Source organism: Uranotaenia lowii, chromosome 2 (genome assembly GCF_029784155.1).
Source record: "Uranotaenia lowii strain MFRU-FL chromosome 2, ASM2978415v1, whole genome shotgun sequence".
In the NCBI taxonomy this organism is placed as follows: domain Eukaryota; kingdom Metazoa; phylum Arthropoda; class Insecta; order Diptera; family Culicidae; genus Uranotaenia; species Uranotaenia lowii.
This window is the reverse complement of record NC_073692.1, coordinates 355,262,591-355,286,386: the sequence shown is the minus strand read 5'-3', so window position 1 is coordinate 355,286,386 and position 23,796 is coordinate 355,262,591. Positions and strand designations below refer to the sequence as shown.

Genomic DNA, 23,796 nt, shown 5'->3' with positions numbered 1-23,796 from the left:
TTTCTCATTGTAACCCAAACACACAAAATTCTTTATCTGTTGCATTTGTATGTGATCCAATTAAGGAAAAATGTCTTCTATGGAACATTTTCACCGTGCAAGATCGTCAATCTTCTTAAAAACCAATGGATATGTTCAGTTTTTTCGTTCCTTGTTCTTAGTAAAATTGAATCTTTTTTATTTCTGCTTAACTAGAGGTTGGCACCAAATTCTGATTTACTTCAGGAAAAAAGCCAACATTATTTTAAACTTTTCGCATTCGCTTGGTAACGGAGAAAGTTGTAAAGCCATTAATCATATTTAAGATCAATGTTGCATAATATTACAAACCATCCCTGTTTTTCATTACCTGAAACATTTACAGCTACAACAACCAAATAAACGTGTGATAAGCGAAAACCAAATAATTTACCTTTGAAATTGATCCTTGGTACGATATTGTGATATCGAGAGAAAAATTTGACTTCCAAGATGCACTTTTCTTAGCTCATGGAATCTTTAACCCTCAGATTAAAAACTTTACCCCAGATAGTTTCACTTTATTTTACAAGAATGAGCTCGAAAGAATGCTAGAAACCCCTTCCGGGCACACTTTAATGTCTTTATCACCACCACAACTCCTCAATGTATGCAACAGCACCCACCACCCACTCACAAAATGATCCCACGACCCGATAGAAACTGCACTATTCCCGATCTCCCAGGGGGAACCTTCGGGAACCCACTACTTAACACATTTTCATTTTATTCCCGCACTGGCTCAGAGAAAAAAAACCCAGCTCAAGGTTCTTTCCCCCGCTTCGACAGACTTGGGTTGGTTCAGAAATTCCTCCCGGAATCCACCAGGAGCAACGGGCAGGATTTCCTTTTTATGCGGTGTGGAAAAATTTATGTCCCCGGGACCAGCTGATTTTACATCAACCATATAACTCTTTTGCTCCGGACGCCGTCGCTCACAATCTTTCCGCTTTTTCTAGCTCTTCTGCTGCCGGAATCATCGAACTTCCCGAAAATATTTCACCGCTTTAAAATCCCTGATGAGCCCACTTATCAAAACACCCAGTTGCCGTTAACCAGCAGCTCTCATAAAATCGCTCAAAATTGCCAACAATTTATCACCACATAATTCAACACTCCGCAAACAGAAGTCTGGTTCCTCTGAAAAGTCACAGCCAGACGCCTGCAGTTAGGCAACAGAGGAGCGGATTTCCCGGGGCCACTCGAAGGAGCTGCTCCTGCTGGGCTCAACGTGTACCGAAAGACTGACTCAATGACGGACTAAGGACTATGTTCGGTTCCTGCCAGACTGGTCCGACGGCTGGTAAAACTCAAACTGAGCCGTCTGGCTCTTGTTTGGCTCTGTTTTGATCCCGACCAAATGGATTCCCACGGTCTTTCGTCTCGTCGAATAGTCGTAGGTCGCTGCTATCGGTCGGAAAATGTTAAAACGTAATAGCACAGCGAGAAAAAATATATATCATAAAAGGACTATGCTCTCTCTGTTATTGATAGAGCCCCTGTGCATTGCAGAAGACATTGCTCCAACAGCTTTGAGCTCCAAAATTCATTGAGTAAAAGAAACCGGGAGCGAGAGCAGTTCAAGAGCAGATCTTCGGCGGCCGTTGCGCTTCAACTGTTTGGTTAGCTAAATCAGACGCGTGGGTTGATACGACGGAGATTCTGATATCACCCACGTTTTGAGAGCGTTTGATGGCGAGAACCAGAGTTGGGTGCAATGTTGAATGCGATATCCATAAAAGTGATAAGAAGAAACTAGAATGGTTCAAGTTGATTTCGTCAATAATGTTTATGTTCGTTTTGGTGCTTTTTTTTTCAAACATAAATTTCATCATTTGAAGACATAATTTTGTCGTTTTTAGCCATTCTTGTGTCGTTTTTGTTTTATTCATTTTATTTATTAACATTTCGTCTCACGACATAACTTGATTAACATAATTCCTCCAAGAAAAATTGGTCCATGGCAACCGTTTCTTAAATTCTTCTTTCGTTTCTATGCCAGTTTTGAATCAATTTTGTGTTATTTTCCTGAATTTTTTAATCACTTTTGTGTTTGTTTTCAATGTTTTTATTTTATACTAGCTGACCCGGTGTGCTTTGCTACACATTCCAAAAATTTTTGAAACTTGTGGTACCTAGCTATTTAACTTGTTATTTATTTGCACAAAATTTCAATTTCAATTTCAAAATCATTAAAATGTTTTTTTTTAATGAATTTGCTACTTTTTTAATTTTGAAATCTTAATTATTTTTATTTTAAATCCGTGTTTGAATCCTTTTTACGATTCTCGATTTCTTTGCTTCATAAGTTTATAACTAATGCCAAATATTTTTTATATAAATATGAAATTATCTCAAACTATCATATAAACATTTTTAGTAACAAAATAACATCATGGGACATTTATTTTATCTTTTCGTTTTCGAATAATCATACAAATTACCCCATTCCTATATCCCTAATTGAAGGAAGGGTCTCATAACATCAGAAAAAAACTTCTTGTATACAAATACGATCCCACGTCATATATGGCTCCATTCTCGATAAGTTCTCGAGTTATTCAAAAAATTGGTGACCCTCTCCCACTGTATATCTCCCCTCTGGCAAGAGAAGGGGTTCTAAAACCATCGAAGAAACATTGCTCGTACACAAATTTGCTCCCATGATAATTTAATTCTATTTTCTCGATAAGTTATCGAAATATGAAACAAATTGTATCAATGCCCTCTTTTCTCTCTATATCGTTCCACTGTTTTGTGGTAGTGATGCTAAACTACCGGAAAAACATATCTTGTGCTCGAATACCCTCTCATGCCAAATTTGGGTTCGTTTGATTTATTAGTTGTCGAGTTATGCTATAAAATTTGTATCGGAGCCGCTCTTCCTACCTATCCCCTACCTGGAAGAAGGGGATCAAGATTGAACATTCCGTGTATTCAAATACACTTATATGCCAAATTCTTCCCCAGTTGCTTAGTTGAATGATAGTTCCCATGTCATACTTGGTTCTATTTGTTAGATCAGTTTTTGGTTTATGCAAAACAATCATACATATATGAGCTTCCGTCTTCCCTAAAAGCATTCTTCGGGATGAATAAGCCATAAGGGTGCTTAAAATCCCTCGAGAAAAAAAACTAACTGCATTCTCAATTGAAAGAGAAAGAAGTCTCAAATAAGCTAATAACCATTTTACGTATCCAAAGGCTTTCCCATGCCAAAGTTGTTTCCATTTGCTTGATTAGTTCTCGAGTAATGCGAAAAATTGTAAAGAAGCCCCCCCCCCCCCCACCCTCTCCTTCATATCACCCCACTGGAAGGAGGCAGTAGTACCAAATATTCACAGAAACCTTCCCTGTGCTCAAATACCCTCTCAAGCCAAATTTCGTTCCATATGCTTAGTAAGTTCCCGAAGGATGCAAAAATTATATGGGAGGACCCTCCTCCCTTAAGATTTTCCGACTTGAAGGACAAAGGGTTCTCAAAATATCATAGAAGCACTTATCGTAATCAAATACCTTCCCACGCCAAATTGGGTGCCATTTGCTTGATTATTTATCCAGTTATGCTGAAAATTATAAAGGAGCACCCTCCCCACTTTCTATATCCTCACTGGAAGAAGGGAGGGGTACCAAATATTCATAGAACTATTTATCGTACCCATATATCCTTCTTAGCCAATTTTGGTTTCTTTTGCTCGAATAGTTTTCAAGCAATGCAATAATAAAGTGGTTAAAGGCCCCCCCCTTCTTTCTGTATCTCCAATGGAAGGAGGGAGGGGTTTGAAATAATCATAGAACCATTTTTCGTATTCCCCTACCCTCCCATGCCAAATTTTATTCCATTAGCTTGATTAACTCTCCAGTTATGTAAAAAATTGTAGGGTAGGCCCCCTCCCCCTTTCTATCTCCCCACTGAAAGGAGGGAGGGGTACCAAATATTCTTAGAAACATTCCTCGTACCCCAGTACCCACCCATGTCGAATTTGTTTCCATTTACTTGATTGGTTCTCGAGTTATGCCACAAATTGTCTTTTGTTTGGGGACCCCTCCCCTTCATGAGAGAGGGAGGGGTCTCAAACCATAATAGGAACCTTCCCCGGCCTCCAATACCCTTACCTGCCAAGTTTCACGCAAATCGGTTCAGTAGTTTCCGAGTCTATAGGGAACAGACAGACAGACAGACAGACAGACAGAAATTCATTTTTATATATATATAGATTTGTGTCATATTGGTGTAATTTTCAATCCTTTTCCTGTTTATTATACATTTTTTTTGTGTATTTTTCAAATTTTTGTTTCTTTATTTCTATTTTTTTTTTATTATTTTTGTGAAGGTTTTGAGTAACTTATTTTTTTTAACAATAATGTATTTTGTTTTATTATTTTTTCTGTATTTTTAACATAATATGTGTGATAACTTTGCATAATGTTTATGTCATTTTTGTGTTATCTTCTTTCACTTTGTTGATAATTGAATTTATTTCGATAATAAGAAGAAAATTATAATTTGGTTTCAACAGTGCCAGAGATTAAAACCTAAAAAAAGATTGTTTTTTGAAGTCTTGAAGTTATAAAAAAACATGCAAAATGATTTAATTTTTTTTAAATTACAATAATAACTTTATACTTATAAACCAACATGTTCAACACATCATTGAAAGCTTATACTAACAAATTACAGATTGAGATATTCTATGTCTCCAATTACCAAAAGGAAATTGATAAAAATAAAAACAAAGACTTTCAAGTTTTTTTGTAAACATTGAAAGCACAAAGCATTCAAATTTTGCTTTGAAATTGCTTCTTCGAACCATTTTTTCAACTTTTCATAGGTGAATTAAAAATCAAGATTTATTCAAAAAAAAATTCAAGCGCAACTTTTAAAGAATAAAATTTCAATCGCTGGAAAATATTTCGCCGTCAGCTAAAGTATTGGGGCCAGAGGTTTTTTGAAGTTGTTTTTTTTCTTTATTCCGGGACTTTCATCCTCGCGGATGATTCATCTGAAGGTCCAGTGGTGCGAAGAGATGCTACGCAATCTTCGAAAATGTAATGATTCTTTCTGTTCAGCTCAAGTGACTTTATCTTTGGACTTGCATGTTATCCTAATTTCAGAGAATCGTTTGAATTTTTCTGAACGTGCAGTCAAAGGAATTTAGCGCACGGCGCACGGCCGACTTTTACTTGCCAAAACGTTTGACGTCCTGTGCGCAAGGGATTGAGAAACATTTTGCAACTTTTCTAGATGATTCTCTCGAAGCTGACGTCGGGTGGATAGAATTGACGCTGCATGTGGCATAAGAATGGCAGATTTTTTTCTCACGTACCGGCCCTGACAAATCCGGTTTTTTTTTTATTTAAAAACCTAGCGAAATCCGGACATTTGATTACAAGATTGTCTACCAAAGTCCGGACTAATTAAGTTCTGAACCCTGGAAATATTTAACAAAAATCAAGAATTAAAAACTTAAGAAAAAGTTTTTTCATTAAAAATTTTCAGCAGATTTTAAATCATATTTTAGTCTTCCGAAAAACCTTTCAAGATTATTTTTATAAAATATTCATAAAATAATTGGTTTTGGACGCATTAAAAAAAATTACAAAAAAAAAATTCTATTGCATTTGGCCAATAAAATTATTTAAACCAGGAAAAATTCGGGCTTTTTTAAGCAATCGAGCAATTGAGCCGGACCGACTTTTCCAAAATTTTGTATTAAATATCCGGGCAAACTAAAGCATGCATTGGAGCATGAAGGAATCTTTCTGAACGCCTAATTGAGTCCGTAAAAGGACAAAAGTTAAAAACTATGTTTTTCTAACGGAAAATTTAGACTCATAGGCTTCCAAGAAGATAAAATTTTCAGATTTAAAAAATCCGAAACATAACAACAAAGACAAACTTATTAATAAAAAAAAAATATTAACAAGTCGGACTGTTAAATTCGGTAAACTCATTGAAAAATTAAAAGAACACCAACTACAAAATTCGGGAAATTTATTTGGAATAAAAAAAACAAATTTTGCTGATGAAACGATTAGTTTTATATTAAATTTCAGAAGGAGAATTACCATTTCAGAACTTTTTTATAGCATTCGTTGGATAACTCAAAAACAGCATTTTTGGTGCCTATGTTGTAATGATAGATTTGAAAGAATTTGACATTCAAAACTAGAATCTTGTCAGATTTTGTTTATCACTTCTAGTTTTAGTGATTTGTCCTTTATAGGTTTAAAAATAAATCAGATATGAGTAAAATAAATCATTAACTAACCGATGAACTAACAAACTTTCTTGATAGAAAAAAAATCTGAATTTGATTAATGTCCTCCATTCAATCAAGAAGTACTATATGACTTAAATGTTCTGTTTAAGAGAAACATTGGTCTTACAAACGATAAGTTCTAGATTTTTAAAAATTTCTTAAGGTAAGACATAACAAGTATTTCTGACATAACTAAAGAAAGTTTAAAAATCCTAAAGCATACATTTCCCTACTGTCACTGAACTGACCTTCGAAACCGAAAACAGCATTGAACACATCTAATCTCAAATGACAGTTCGAGGGTTTCGGAAATGAGTTCGAATGTTGTGAGATGTGAGAAAAGTAGTTAGGCGCGTTAGGCGGGAAACTGAGGACCGAAAACAGAAGAGTAAAACAAAAACAATACTATTTCATTCATTTCATTCATAGTGGTTATTGTGAAATTGTTAACTTGTGCTTAACTCAGGTGCTAAGGTAGACCTTTAGTTGGAATATCCAATCTTGTATTCAAATCTAACTTAAAATTACTTGAATCTAGGCATCTGCAACTAATTCAAGGCACGGAAGGTGCAAATTGAGAATCTGCTCAGGAAATCTAGCACAGGTACGCTTTACGCTTATGCTTATGCTTATGCTGCATATGCTTATGCTTATGATACATACACAGCCAGAACTTGTCAGCATCCCGGTGAGTAGTAAAAGTACATTTACTACCCATCTTTACTCGGCCGGGCCCACTGTGCAGTATTAGACGCAGAGACAACTGGAACACAGGGAGGAAGAAACGTGGACAACAGTACCATACGTTCCTGTGATTATGAATTTACAATTAAAAATACCAACGTTGGGAGCACAAATGCTAAAATTTATGGTACTCTTTGACGATGGTCCTTGGAATTTCCTTCTTCTGTGGCTGGGAATGAGGTATTTCGGCATAAAACTTCAAAACTATAGCAAATGGATTGATTGAATTTAAATGAAATGTTTTATGGTTTAACTTCACCTCTAAATTTTCGCAAGTTTTGAATTTCTATGCGCCATCATTTCTGGTCAAAGACCTTGGTTATAGCGCCGTTACTCGCTCTTGAAAATAAAAATTAAAGAAAAGAGAATCCTAATTAGTAATAACAGCCACAAAACCTTTCAAAATTTACTTTAAGAAAGATTTTGTGATGAAAATTTAATATTTCAATTCATTATGCCCAACTTACACGTTTTCAACCATTCACCCTGCCGATTAAATAGTTTACATATATGAATGGTTATCATAATTAAATTAATAAAATATAATTTTATAAAATACTACATATCTATGTTATGTAATCTACATTATGCAATCAGTCAAGATTTATTAAAACAGAAATAATTCAAAACAAGGACTTAGCTGCATGATTTATCCGAGCCATGAACACCGAAACTTCTGTTGTTCTTCTTCAAGGAATTTGCTGGAAATCATAGCAATCATTGCAATTCTGTGAAGGTTCCATCACCATTGCAGAGAAGCGCCCTTTTTCCCGACGATTTCACGAATATTCACCGTTCACCTGTTGCCTTAGGCCTGTGGAATTTAGGCTAAGCATCAGGACTCAAACGTTCAACTTAGTGTACGGATCTATTAATCCCTCCTCATATACCAACAAACAAAATTTGCCAAATATGGTTTCCGCATGAGATTTTTTTCGAAAAATTCTTGACCGACATACTCATGTTAATACATCGACCCTTCAACCTTTCTCACTCGCATTGATCACTTTTTGTAGCTTATTATCTCCAGATTAATTGAAATACCGACTTATTATTAGAAATTAGTAAACCGAATTTATCAGAGGCCCTTTTTCAATCCCACTTACAGTTCACATCTTCACACAACTGATAAAAATTACACTTTTCACTGCAATACCTTGTTATTTTAGAGTTAAAAAACGAATTTTTAACTAAAATACAACCATGTTCACTTTACATTATTCAATTTAAAGAGTTCTAATTTTGCAGCTAAAAACTAACGCGTGGAAAAATAAATTTCCAAGAATAACGAAGCAAAACGCGACCGTGACAAAAAACACAACCGCACTCGAGCTAGGCCTACTTAGTTCCTCCTAGCACAGGTACGCTTTACGCTTAGTATGTAAAGTGATATTCTAACGTTTACCTACTTTAATTTAGGCTACAATACCACACAAGTGCGCGGTTTTGAATTTGTAACAGTGCGATAGTATCGAACTGGAGCAGAGGTGAGAAATTTGTAGAGAAACGTTTAATTCAATTTCTAACCTAAGATAGTTAAAGGCGTAGGTGAATAGCTGAGGCATATTACTGAAAATCGAGATAATAGAAAACGTATAGAGAGTTCACTAAACGTAAGATTGAGAATTGTAAAGATTATTGCTATATTTAATCAATGTTGAAATCGAAGGAATTTAAAACGTGTACCGGTAGAGCTTCGAACGAATAAAAGGGAACGTTACGAATTTGGAAATCGAGCTTTCATTGTTACCAAGATCCGGAAGTAACAATTTACACCTTCTTTCTTTCCATCTATTGACTACTAGGACGTGGTCGGCACCGTTATTAATCATTTAATGAAGGGAGAGCTTCACTTTTGTACATTGAAAATGTACTGTTAATCCCAAGCACAATTCTTTTGACCTTTGCACAAAATTGATGGCCTCGATCAATCACGGAGTAGCAATCATTGGCGATTCGTTCAACTAAGCCATACCTCAAAACATGGACTTTGAAATGCAAAACAATAAAGAAATAATAACATGATCCAAGTAATGAAATCTTAATATTAGGGGAGGCTGAGGATACTTGATCCCTGGGAATATTTGATTCCTTCGCTAAATCTCGAAACAAGAATGTCTTACAAATATGAAATGTTCTAGAAAAATATGCCAAATATAACAAAAAAAAAAAACAATGCTGTTATCTCAACAAATTTCAATAATTTTATTTTTCGAGTTATTAAACTGTGTTTGAAAAATTTAACAAAATATGATTTTAAGATGTTTTTTAATCACTTTAAAATGTTTGTCACATGATAGAATAAAATTATCTATTTCAATATATCAGTAGTTAAGAGCATAACATGAACTTCGAAATGCCACATTTTCAAACCAATATCAAACTCTCAATTTTTTTCTAAAGAAGAATCAATATGTATCTGGTACCAAACTCGATTTTTTTAATAATTTTTTGAACACTTTTTCGATTGAATTAAACATGTTCGAATTAAAAAAAATATATAAAAAATCGAGCACCTTCACAACTTTGAAGTGCGTTTTCTCAAAACTATCATATAGGCAGTTGCACCCTCTGATCCTAAACGCCTTAATTGATCCCAAGAGTCCAAAAATATATATTTTTCTTCTGAATGGATCGTTACCATTGGTTATCGTGAAATTGCTTACATTTGTCCAATCACAAATGTTTATTCTGTAATTATTTGTTTAAAAGGACTCAAATTACTGTATTTATCTTAAAACTAGAAAATTGCGACTTAAAGTATGCAATGACTCTGAAGTAGTTTACAATCTTTTGGAATTTTCTTTGTCTGATACTTACAAACAGTGAAATGATAACTAAAATGACAAAAAATTGTCAACGAACCTTTTGTCTTCGGATTTTACTAGATATTTGCCTATGGTCAGGGTACCCTGAACTAAGGATCAAGTCTCCTTTAGCATAGGAGTCTCCTGTAACTAAAAATAATTTCACATTTTTTTTAGTTTCACGAAAATGCTTCTAGTTCATCTACGAGTTCATGTTCCGTTCTTCTGGAGCATATAAACTTGAAATTACACGCTGTCAGAAAATGCAAAAGACGATGAGTTGCTTATTTCTTCCAAAAGATATGATGGAAATAAGGAAAGGGGATCAAGTTTCCCCATTCTCCCCTATGTATTGAATAGCGATTTTTTTTCATGAACATAACATTATCAAAAACTATTCAAACATCACGCATTTTTCAACGGATAGTTTAACATTATTTTTAGACGTAGGTTGCCTAAAATCATTTAAATTCGTATAAATACGTCAACGCTGACTTAACTCATCCACTACTCGACAATAGGAACTTCATGAATAAGAGAACAATATGCTGCGGCATGGTGGAATTCCCCAAAAGAATTATTCCGTGCACGGATAGCACCAACATTTGCATCAGTTCCCATTAGCGCTTTGCTCGAGATGGATCTTTCTGTTGGAAGAGTAACACTCGCTGTGATAACTTTATTTTGCATACTTTCTACACGTTTCGCAGTTGGAAATGTCTATTACTCACAAGATGAAATATTCAAATCGAAACTTAATCAAATCGAGGAAAGGTGGGACCGTTTTTTTAAGTTTTTCGGTAGATTAAGCGACGTTCTTTTATTCATTGTTTGTTTTTAGGATTATTAAACGACTAGATGAGCGCCTAAGTGAGTTTGAACGAAGGTTGTTATTTATTGTGAAATTTGAACTACAGCTAATTAAAATAATTGGTGTTGATAATTACTTAAATTTTAGTTTGGAGCAAAAATTCGGTCAGGAAATGAAGGTGGAGAATATCAAAGCGGATCAAAGGTTTTCAGTCATGGATAACACATTGGAATCATTGAAGAAAGCCATCTCTCGCAACTGTAAGTAGTATTTATCAGTGAGCAATGAACGACTATAATTGTGCAAAAATGTGATGTGTTATCGTAAACTTTGCCCGTTAGAGTTTAAATTCCATTCAAAAGCGATAGAGTAAACATTTCTGACGTCAGATGATCGATAGTACGACCACATCACTTTCTCAGAAGTGATAAATACAATTTTTTTTTCCTTTAAACTAATTATGATTAGTTTCCGAGCAACCAAAGTCACATATTTACTGCTGGACGCTGGAAGCTGAATGGAAAGTTATTTAGACTTGTTTTTGGAATTTAAAAATATTAATAAAAATTTAAAATTCGTGCTGCTTAGAACCTACTTCAGATCAATGATGGGGCTGGGTAAGCTTTATCGTACCTGTTTTATGGAACTTTTGGTTGCTTGGGTAGAATGTCCATTCCCCGGCCATTTTAATCTCGAAATCGATCTTTTTTTGGAAAATCCCGAGATTCAAGGAAAAATTTAATACGAAGATTTTAACCCTGCACTACTGCATTCGAAACCTCAATTATAAATAGGTACGATTTTTATCTTTTAAGTAGTACCTAGTATTGTGAAACTTTTCAAACTGTATTAATGCCTCAAAAATCAAGTTTGAAATTATGAAATCCAAAAAAAAATTCAAATTTTTTACTGTTTAAAACACAACAAATTTAAAAAGCTAAAAATAATGATTTTTTTTAATGGCATAAATTTCTAAGCCGATCGTGGCCTAGAGGATAGCGTTCAAGTCTTCTAAGCCAGAGGTCATGAGATCGAGTCTCGGTCACGGCATACATAGTACTCTTTCTGTGGGTTGGTGGTATTAGCATTAGTAAAATACTGACCATTATATCCTTGAAAGATGTACGCTTTAGTCTTAAGTAAAAATTTAGATCTCTTCAAAGAAACATGAAGTTTCACTGAGATCCTAAAGGTGTGTGTTCTTTTTTTTACCGTTAAACAAAGTCATATTTGCAGAATTTTTTTGTAACACAGTGCAATGAGCAAAGTTGCCGAGAAAAAAATTTATGTTTTTAACAAAAAACAATCTTGAATTCTGTGATTTGAACCTATAATTCTGTGGCGCTATTTCTATGAAGTTTATCGAAAAAATCAAATGGAACATCAACAAATTGGAAACTGCTCCCAGTTTTAATAGAAAAAAAAATCAATTCACATTACCTTGTTTTAATTTTTTTTCCATGAGTTTGAGTCAGAAATAGAAAGTCGAAAGAATAAAAAAAAATTAATAATTTTGGAAGTTTGTTCGAAATATAGAAAACCTGTGTATTCTGTGCAAATTTTAAAAATTCTGTGATATATGGAAATTTTGCTAAAAATTCTGTAATAATACAGATTTTTGCGTGATCTCGGACACCTTGGCAGTAAGACTGTTAAAAATGCAATTATTATCATACAATTACAATTTTTTTTAAATTTTTTTGCCAAAATTCGACTTAAAAGTTAACAAAGTTTTATTGTGGTGCAATGTTTTGCAGTGTTTAATATTGAGATATTGACGCCTTCCGGACCAACTCAAAAAGGCTGAAGACTAGCTGCTCCGATAATTTTAGGACGTTGAAAAGATAAGTACATTGTGTTAATTATACTTAGTTAATTAGCATTCAGATGACTTAATGATGTTCTTTAAGAAAAAAAATAAAAAAAAAACATGAATTTTAGAGGTTTTGACAGCGTAGATATTTGCTGGCAGGAAATATTTTGTTCGGAAGTTTTCAAACATTTCAATACTCGATTGATTGTCGAGTGAGATATACGTGCAATAGTTTCTAAAGTAAATTTTATATACCTGTCATGAACTCTCAGTCCCACGTTCAAATAATGTTTTTCAACAAGAAAAGGTATTTCAAGAAAAAATGTTCAGCCTCAACTTTTTTTTAATTTTTCATTCTGCGTAATGGTCAATTCCACATTTCGAAGGGTTTTAATAGATCGTCAATTTAATTTCATGAATTATTTTTCAAAAAAGATACCGTGTTTTTATTTGTAGTTTTTCTTCTAAAATAATAAAAAAAACATCATTCTACTCAGAATTAATTTTAAAATTAATTACTCAAATTGCTTAGTCCCCTTATTTCAATTTTTTTTGGTTTGTAGTTTAATATTTATTGCTTTTACATCCAATATTATTGTGTTCTAAAAGCACTTTTTTCAATGAAGACTATAAATCTTGAAATTTAACAAGAAATGTATTGTTTAAATCATTTATCTTTTCCAGGACCTAATATTGACTGATTGACGGTGACAAAATATTCAAAGCTTGGAATTTTGATCTAGAAAACCTGCGCTTAAAAATATAAAAATGAGTTTAACTTATATCTTCTTTTTAAAATATTCTTTATGAAACCATCATGATTTTTTAATTATTTTAAACATTGTGACAAAAGATTCGAAGTAGCAGGTTTCTTTATGCTTAATTTTTGTCACGACAAACATAGTCCACTTTCTGTGAGTTGGTGGTTTTAGCATTTGTAAGATGCTATCCTTCATATCCTCGAAAGCAGTACGCTTAGAGTTAAGTTAATGGAATCTCTTCGAGGAAACATCAAGTTTCATTGAGATCCTATGTGTGTTTGTGTTCCTTTAAAAAAAATATTTTTTCTGTCAATGTAATTATTTTTATCAATTTCCAATAGCTCAATCAAATTTCCAAACCTAGACGTTTTCAATATAAGCCTTCATTTATTAATGGCATACTATAAATTAAATAAGCCTTTTATTTTTAAAACTAGAAAAAAATGATCTTAAAAAATGTTTAAATTACTGACTACTGACTTTGATCACTTAATATTATTCAAATAATATAACCTTCATTCCTCTTCTTATCAAATTGAATTCTATTATGTGCTCAGTTTAAATTCTCGAAGAAGCAAATTCAAATTTGTCTTCATTTTACAAAATTCCCATTTGTAATAGTAATTCAATTTTTTATCCGGACTTGACCGGCTTTTTTACACAATATTAACGAAAAGTTAGGTCCGGTCCGGTTGTTCAAATTTTATTGGAAAATTCCACTAAAAAATTTTCTCGAAGCATTCATATCTTGATAAGTTATAATTTTGATAGGATTTGTTCTGCCTAATATCAAACTATGCTATCTGAACCAGATATAATCTTGATAGGAGCATATCAAAAACTGATATAATTTAGCTATGATAGTATAGATTTTTTTATATAATTTGAGATATTCTAACATCCTTCGAGTACTGAATTATAACTCATATAGATGGAAAAAAATTAGTATCAAAATATCTCATCTTGATATAATTTTGTTTTTCCCTCCTGATCGGGTTCTTACAGAGTGTAAATTATCTTTAGAAACCTATGACACAATGATGGATACCTTATTTCTAAATTATATATGATAAATCAATAAAAAGATGATTAAAGAAAATCGAATGCAAAAATTACTAAACTCAATAAAAAACCCGATTTAATACACTTGACAGTGGATTGTAGCCTATTAATTATATTTGGATACATATGGAACAAAATGAATTATGAATTATGATTAAGGAATTTCATACGCAGTAAATCCTAAGAAATCTAAAGAAATTAAGATTCAAAGTTTTTTATAGGATAAAAGTATTTTTCTATAATCCTAATTTTCATATCAATACATAACATTATTTACAATTGATTGGAGATTTTTGAATGACATAATTCTGGAATATCTTGTTTGATTCCGTTTCTATGACATTGAAATCTAACTCCATTTACTTCTTTTGGAGTTACAGCATTTGGTAACTTCAAAATGGGAGGTATAAAAATTAAGGATACATTTTGATCTATTTTGTCATTGTTTTTTTTTCAATTTTGTCAATTTTGTGTTTGGTCAATCTGGTTGAAATGGTTAAATCGGACAGTTTTTTCAACATTGTCAATTATAATTATTAGCGTTTCAGCTTTATATGCATGTTCCATAAAAATCCAAAATGCTTTAAACTCTACTATTGAGGACTTGGTGGCGCTACTGTTTGGTTATTACCTTCCATTGGCTTATGCATGTGAGAATTCGGATTGACTACCAAGCCGTCATCGTTCTAGCCAGTGCTGCAAATAATCAGTTTCAGCTTTCAATTTTCAATTGAATTTACTGCAGTGTACGCTCAGTTCGTTTCCATCCGCATTCATCAGATAATGAACAGAAAGCTCAATCCCGAAAGCACTCTGCATACTCATTCACGAATCGGCAACATCGGAGCTCAGTATACATTCAGGCTCTTTGCAGGTTCATGAGATTATCCAATCTTCATTTTCAGTATCAAGCAAACATTGCTGAAAGTGAAAAAAGCTCGATTCGATTTTCATTAAGTTTAGTTGAATGGTGACAAAGCTTGTTCGATGCACTAGACTTGCGGAAATTGAATTATTACTGCTGAGATTCCTATTTTTTAAGGATTTTGATAAGGAAAAAACGTGATAGTGTGTAGAGGTGGGAAGGTTGAGAAATAAGTGTTCGGATTGGCGAGGAGAACGCTGGCGAGGGAGCGTGTGGGACGAATGTGGGGGACAAAATTACGACAACATGTAACAAAATTAAGACACAAATATGACAAAAATTGGGCAATAAAATTACAAAACATGACAAATGTGGTAAAGTATGACAAAATTATGACAAAAAAATAGAACAAAAATCTGACAAATATGACTTAAACTTTACAATATAATAGAAAAAACCAACGCAACTCTGTCGAAAATATGACAAATGTGATAAAAATATGACAATTTTTTTTAACAAAAATGACAAAATTTTGGAAAAATATAACAACTGACAAAAGTGTGACAAATATAACAAAAATATGACGAAATACTGGCAAAAAAAATTTCAAAAGGAAGACAAGCGTGGTAAAAACGAATATATAACAATAAATTTATAATTAAAATAACAAAAAAAAATTAAATTGAAGGGACAAAAATGTCGTCAAACTATATAAAATTATGATAAAGTGCTAAAAATATGACAAATGTCAAATCTTTCAGATTGTTGTCATTTTTTACCAAATTTGTCATAAGTTTGCCAAGTTTTTTCATTTTATTGTTAATTTTTGTAATGATTTTGTCATATTTATCAGATTTATGTCATCATTTTGTCTTATTTTTAACATATTTGTTATATTTTTGGCTAAGGTTTGTCGAATTTTTGTCATTTTATTGTTAAATCGAAGTCATATTTCTGTCTTAATTTTGACATAATTTTGTCATATTTGTCAGATTTTAGTCATAATTTTGTAATTTTTTTTTTGTCATGTTTTGTTATTGTATTGTTAAAATTTCGCTTTATTTTTGTAATATTTTTCATATTTTTTGTCATATTTTTATCACATTTGCCAAATTTTTATCTCATCTGTCAGATTTTTGCCATGTTTTTGTTATTTTTTGTCATTTTATAGTTAATTTTTTTGTCATATTTAGGCCATACTTTTGTCATATTTGTCAGATTTTGGTCATACTAAATATTGTCAAAATTTTGTAATTTTTCACCATAGTTATTACATTTTGTCAAAATTTTGTCATTTTTTGACAACAATAGTCAAATTTTTGTCATATTTGTCAGATATTCGCCATGTCGTCATCAAGAAATTTATATTCATCTCTCTTCCCGTCCCCTCTGAATAATCGTATAGTCTTAGCGAATTTCCAATCGTGTTTTCTTTTCGAATCCCATTTTACAATTTTTGAAAATGACAAAAACAAAACAAGTTAGTTCGGGTTTACGAGTAAGCTTTCTACTGACTGATAGACATATTCGCAAAGCTTGCCGTAGGCACGAAGATGACCGAGCCGATCAGAAGCTTTTATATTCGTTGACTTTTCTATTCCGTTCATTTCAGTTCAAGCTTTTTACACTGATAGAAAATCACAGTCAATATCATTCGTGCTTTCAGAAAATTTGCAGCACTGGTTCTAGCTATACACCAACCCCAACAACAACAACAACGCAACAATTGCACAGGTTTTTCAATGCGAACGAAAAGTTTTCATCGAACAACGGTAGATCTGAAAAGAGAATCTGAAAAGGGAACAAAAAAAACTAGCCCGAGAGCTTAAAGCTCGAGAGATATTCTGAAGCATTTGTCTTATTGGATTCAATTTGCTTTCGCGGGCGAAATTCTCTCCTGTCGTTGGTGCTTAGAAAAAAGTTTCCTGAGCACAAACGGCACGTGAGAACATGGGATGGTGCTCATGCATAGTCCGCGTCCCCGTTTCGTTTTCTCCTTCTCCAAGAAGTGCTTGAGAATCTATCGTTTGGCGATGGATGGGACTTACAATCACTAGCAAACTATTGCGTTCTGAGAGTTAAGTCCCTATGGCAGAGATTGATAATTTCGGGACTGGGGATGAATAAACCAACTGGTTTAAAATCCCAAAAAAAAAAAGAAAAAAAAATGATAATTTCGGGATTGTACGAGTTGTACCCCTTGGTGAAAGCCATTTTTATGTTTAATTAATTGGAGCTTCGGTTCCAAAATTTTTGTATTGGTTCGGTTTTAAACTGAACCATTGAAATATAATAATAAAAATCGGCCGGGAGAACTTAAAACTGTCGTTTTCGTCCCACACGGCTTCTGTCACGATGACATCAAACCTGAGTGGGAGTGAAGCCTGTTTGTTCTCCCTTCCACACATCGACAGATGTATACTTTCAGATAGCAAGCGCGTATCTATGACGTCACGTATAATTTGACGTCATATTATCGATAATCTTGATTTTAGTGATTGCTGGTTGTGGCTAGCAAGCCAAACTGACACGTTTTTTGGAGTGATGATTTGATGATAATTACTATAAAAATTTATTTTTCAAACTATTTTGTTTTTTTTTCTTTCTTTTATACATTGAAGAGGGAAAAAATCAAATTTTTTAAGACAAAAATCATTTTTATTGTACTTTCCAGTTTCGCAAAAACGTGTTGACAAAGTTTACAAAAAATCACACCAATACACACAAATACACTGACATCGACAGAACTCGACTGATTCGATAGGTACCTATAAAGGTATATCTAAGACCCATAATTAATGATCTTCCAAATCGACCGATAACTATACCTTTCTGTAAGAAAGGCAAAAAGATGGACAGTACGTTTTTTGGAGGATAAGCGAACTGATATTCTACGAGTTCATTCACTATCAAAATATTCCAAACTGTTCGTTTGAGAGCCACATTTCACAACGCTCACTAGTGGTTCAGGGGTTAGCCTCCTCAACTCTCATGATAGATGTCGTGGGATCGATTTTCGGCTGTTTGATGAATATTGTCAAATTTTCGATCGCCTCTGTAATTAATTTAACTATTGCTGGCTACTGCTGCTGAGCGAGTGGCTACCTTTTTTGGAGCCAACGTAAGCATGATATTTACTATGGAATAGAACAATTTTAAACAATTTTGTTTTTTTTTGTTTTTAACATATGACCTACAGGAAAAAAATCCAATTTTTTGAAACTAAATTCATCAAAATCGAAAAACCCAGAATAGGAGAAAGTGTGGTAAGAACGTTTCAATGGAACACACATATCCACGGACATCTTCGTAATTCATCGAGCTGAGTCGATTGGTGTATATAAAGTGGGGTCTTGGACCCTTAATAAATGATATCCCCAACTGACCGTTCGCTATACCTTTCTGTAAGATAGCCAAAAATTGATACTATCTGATGAATAGGGGAAATTCAAATATTGAGATAATTATAAAATCTTCCTATCGACTGGTGAGGTAATGATGTAAATATTTTCGGCATTTTCAGTATCATTAAGATGTGAAAACGGGGTTTTATACTACATCCTACGTTTCGGCATAATTTATTTAGCCTTTTTCAAGGAATCTTGCATGAGAAAACATAAGTATACATAAATTATGTTAAAATTTTTGTTGTTTTAAAGTGTAACATTGAAAACTTATGTAATGTAATTAACTTGGGTCAGAATGTTCAAATATTTGAAAAAACGTGCGAATGATATTGTGATTCAGTGTACTTACAGTAATCTGTCGTTTTTACTGTCCACTATGTTTTTTGAATTTACTTAACTGTTCGATATTAAAAATTGTTCTCGCCTAGTTGTCTGGGAATGTTCTGAAAAACTTAACATTCAAACTTGTATGCAGTGTTAAATGTTCAATGTTCTACTTACGACCTTGAGCTTACAAACAATTGCGGATAATATAATTCATTAATTAATTTAATTATTCATTATAATTTCGTTTTCAATGTTACACTATAAAACAAGCAAAAATTCAATACTATTTATGTATACTTTGTTTCCTGATGTTGGATTTCTTGAAAAAGACTAAATAAACTAACATTGGATGTATGCAGTATGAAACCTTGTTTGAACATCTTAAGAAGACTGAAAACGGCGAAAATATTTACATCACAGGGAGATGATTTATTGCTAATTTTACGATTTTTTGGATGCTGAATAGAAAGTCATCTAGACTTGTTTTGGAACTTGAAACTATCAATAAGAACTTAAATGTTGAGCTGCATAGAACGTACTTCAGATCAATGATGGGGCTTAGTAAGTTTTTTTGTACCTATTTCATGAGACTTTTTGTTGCTAGAGCTAGAAATGAATTTATTGAATTAGCTTGGAAGGTCGCATGTTAAAAGTGATTTTTGTTTTTTTTTAATTTCAACAGCCGGCGCCTACTTCGGTTGTTGCCGATCAGTTCCCTCGGAGTATAGCAACGTGTTCATGATCCGACCGAATGGGCTGAACACTCATCCGTTTCTGGTTTATTGCGAACAGGACTTTTACGGCGGTGGCTGGATTACGATTCAGCGTCGTTTTGATGGTAAACTTAACTTTACCCGGGATTGGGCCGAATATGTCGAGGGGTTCGGAGAACCCGATGACGAACATTGGCTTGGTTTGGAAAAGATTCACAAGATAACGAGAACTGGGCGACATGAGTTGTTGGTTCGGCTGGTAGATTACGACGGAACTATAAAGATGGCGCTGTATGATGGATTCGAGGTTGCCGACAAGGATAGAAAATACCGATTGAGATTGGGAACATTCGTTAACGGACTTGCCGGGGATTCTTTGAGCGCCAGTAGCGGTGTTAATTTTTCCACTTATGACCAGGACAACGACCTGCATAAGTCCGGATCGTGTGCCGAGTTCTATCAAAGTGGTTGGTGGTTTGCCTCCTGCATGAACGCGTAAGAACTAGCGTGACTCGATACAGACAGCTGTCGGATGAGCTCAATATTGCTTTTTTCTTCATTTCAGGAATCTCAATGGGCTCTATCAGCAGAACGATTCCAACAACAAAACCATGAATTGGTTCGGGTTTCGAAACGACTTGCAGGGGCTCAAGGAATCCACAATGTTAATACGCGAAAAACTGAAGTCAAACTAAAAATGGAATTCTCCCCAACCCCAAGTTTTCTTCGTAGCGATAGCGTTATATTTTTATATCGTTAATACAAACCTTACTATTATTCCGACGTTATCCATGATTGACGTGAACGAATTCCGCTAGACAAATGAAATATATTACTGTGAATTGCGACTCATCCAATTTACTGCTCCAGCTCGTTCCGTTTGATTGGCTTCAATATTTATTTGTTTGATGACGTCACCGTACCACCCCAAAAGCACGCTTAACGACGTAAACAAAACCACTACACCTGAGAAACTGCATCAACGATATAGGTTATACACGCTTTTCACATTTAATGACCACTCACACACTCCAGTAAGGATTATTAATATTATATCGTTGCCGGTCGATATACTTTTTCAACTGTAGCTTTTCCTCAAAATTTCACTCAAGATGACGTCCCAAACGCAAAGACATCCTTTTAATCCACCAATCTCATCAAAATTTTCCCCATTAACACCAACATTCATCGAAAACGCCCTTCTGAGCGACCGAAATCACTGAACCGTAACCGAGTAGCGAGTGACGCGAGGACCACACGGCATACGCGAAGTCGTCAAAAGGACACCGAACGCGCTCGACACCTGAACCGAAACTGAACCCCCATGATGGCATTGCAGCGAGGTTTTGTTCGGGCTGGACTTGAGGTTCCCTTATGGCGATGACGATTGCAGTTTGGTTTGTATGCGGCAAGCAGGTGGCGTCCCTTGGCGACCGTTGCCATGAGTGATGGGCCACGTAGGAAAGAACAAATGTGCAGTATGAACCACAACACAGGTACATTCAGCGATCCTGTGGCGTTGAGAGTGAAGGATCCTATTTAGGGTTTCATTTGGTATAGTAAAATTCTATCGTTAATTAAACAAATTTATAAAATGAGTTACATTTGCATATGTATAAGAAATTGAACAAAAATTCAGAATTATAGTACATCCCCCATTCGTTTCTGGCAACATTCGATTTTGGCAACATCCGAACGGTTTTTTGGAACGACAATGCCTTATGGTTTTTTCGTTATAACTGGACTAATATAATTTAGACAATCACCATAAAACCGTTTTTACGTTCTTAAATTGAACAACAAGTAGCTCTCGAAGGGTTGCAAGTCTTTTTGTACAGCTCGATAATTCGTTAAAAAAAACTCTGTTATACTCTTTTGTAAACTTGAATGTTTTAGTTAGTTCCAACGGGTGAACTAACTAAAAACATTCAAAAGCAACTTGGCAATATAGGAACTTTGAAGTAGACTTAAAGGCTTAATTCTACTTGTTTAGCATGTCAATTCGTGTTTGCATAAATTATCACGTGTTAGTACATCGTTACTTGGGAAACGACAATTTGAAGTCAATTTGAACCTTTAGTTCCGGAAGAACTTTTTAACAGCTTGAAGGTTGGAATGAAGAAGAAATTAAGAACCGGAAAACCGTTTTGAAAAAAATCATCACATCAAGTAAGATCGTTGCCTACTCATGGTTTTCATATTTAGAGCAGTAAGTATGGAGCTCGATTTCCAAGCAATGAGTTCGAATTCAAGGCTTGGTAAGAGCGTGTTATTGGAATGTTAGTAGGTAACAAAAGGTGATGAATTTGAATCAAAAAAAGTTTCAAGATTTTTCGGGAAAAATGGTGTGTTTATATAATATCGTCGCTTGAAGCGGAAATCAGACCAAATCCCTCAAACAAATTGTCTGCAGAAACTTTTAATGGCCCTTTTGGCCTTAGATACTGAAAATGGCGGTTGCACAGACGTCGATCTTTATAGATAGGGACTGCTGAATCTACGATAACAAGGAATCAATGCAGGCATTTGGTAAGATCCATCCTTTAAAAAGTTTGTTTATTGAGTAAAATAATTTCTTATGATTTGGATAAGTGATAAATTTGGATATTGTAAATATTTAAAATAAGAGAAAGTATCAAAAAATCATTTATTTTAAACTTTTGAGAAATGTGTTTCTGCTCAAATGGAGACAATAAAGTTTTTCAAATATTCACCATAACTGTTCTAGTGATGAGAGTTTAAGAATTTAATTTTCAGTTTATTTTTTCGTAAAATTGATGTATTATTTTTAAAGTAACGGAGTTTGTTCGGATTCAAGATAGAATGCACATCAAAAATGAAATAGATTGTGATGTATATTCAGATAGAAGTGAATTAAGTGGACATGAAAGTTTCTCGCTGTTCAGTAATAATCTTTTTTCCTATTCTATCCTATCCTATCCTATCCTATCTATTCATATTTGTACATATACTATAACTTTGTCTATATTTTGCACTCCGAATTAAAAAAACAGCATTATGATGAGTAGTTAAAAGAATAAAGATTTATACATTAACGAATTTTTAAGATAATAAAAACTTGAAACTCATTACGCTCACGGTTCATAATGTTTTTATGGAAATAATTCAATCTCAAGTAATTTAGTATAATTTTGAATAATTTTATCATTTAACGCTTAGTTAGGGTTGCCTAGGTCCTTAGGATTTTTGAAAATCTTCTTTTAACAGGGAATACATGTTTTTAAATTCAAATTCACAGTTTGATATTCAAATGCTAGTCGTCTTTTATTTTAACTAATCTTAAAATTTTTTAATATTAATCCTATTTTCAACAATTTTAAAGATAATTTGAAAAAAAGCGTGAGAATGAGGAAAAAACCTTTGTTACGGAGTTATAGTTTTTTTTTCTCTATAATTTGCCACACGGTTTTCCAATGGTTGCAATAAAATAAAATTGTTAGATAACTTGCAAAAATTTTTGAGCTAGCAATTTCATTGCCTATACATTTTACAGCCTCTGTAGGAAGAGGAGTTCCAATAGAAAACTTAGAAATTTTAGGAGAATAAATAGGAGCGTAGGTTTTGAGAAGGCGCGTCGCTTACCAAGGTGACATTCCATGCCACATTACCTTAAATCCAAATTCTTAGCGTGAGATTTTTGGAGGGATGGCGTGCAGCCGGCCTCCGCAAAATCAATCATCACGAATGCTGCACTTCCTTTCCCCTATCGACTACATACATGGACTTGGCTGGAGTCGTTATTGGTTCATACTAGAATTGGGATTCTTAAAATAGGACAGTGAGAATGTGATGCTTGTTACCAGCACCTTTCATTTGGTTCATTGTTCAATGTTAATTATCTCAACCATTATGCCATTGGCTACCAGGGGCTTAAGGAGGACCGTAGTTGATAGCAAGCTCAAGCTCAAGCTCAATATGCTGGATGAATTTGAATCAAATTTGGGGACTTAAGGAGGCAGGTATATGAATTTTTATGTAATTTTTTCGATTTCTTGTGCAGCTGATAATAGTGCTTTTTGAAGCTGGTTAGCAGTTGGTTAGCAATTTTTGCGAACCTTTTTAAAACGAACGAACACAAACACATACAGAATCTCAATGAAACATGATGTTTCCTCGAAGATATTCCTTTTTTCTTAACTCTAAGCGTACATCTTTCGAGGATATGATGGCTAGCATCTTACAAA

At 33.8% G+C, this 23,796-nt stretch overlaps 2 protein-coding genes across 2 annotated transcripts in view; one reads left to right on the top strand and one right to left on the bottom strand.

The window, feature by feature from the left end:
* LOC129750160 (uncharacterized) overlaps positions 1–1,346 on the bottom strand; it is a 183,309-nt gene extending 181,963 nt beyond the window's left edge. Inside the window, exon 1 of the mRNA XM_055745406.1 lies at positions 413–1,346. The gene's annotated coding sequence lies outside the window, so the exon portion shown is untranslated. The remainder of the gene's footprint in view (positions 1–412) is intronic.
* A 9,116-nt stretch (positions 1,347–10,462) lies between these two features.
* Positions 10,463–20,368, top strand: LOC129748539 (ficolin-1-like). The gene is made up of 5 exons (XM_055743194.1): positions 10,463–10,606; positions 10,674–10,718; positions 10,791–10,903; positions 19,561–20,086; positions 20,157–20,368. Exons 1-5 carry the CDS (start codon positions 10,470–10,472, stop codon positions 20,284–20,286), a joined length of 951 nt encoding a protein of 316 aa, XP_055599169.1. The 5' UTR covers positions 10,463–10,469; the 3' UTR covers positions 20,287–20,368.
* Positions 20,369–23,796: the final 3,428 nt, after the last annotated feature.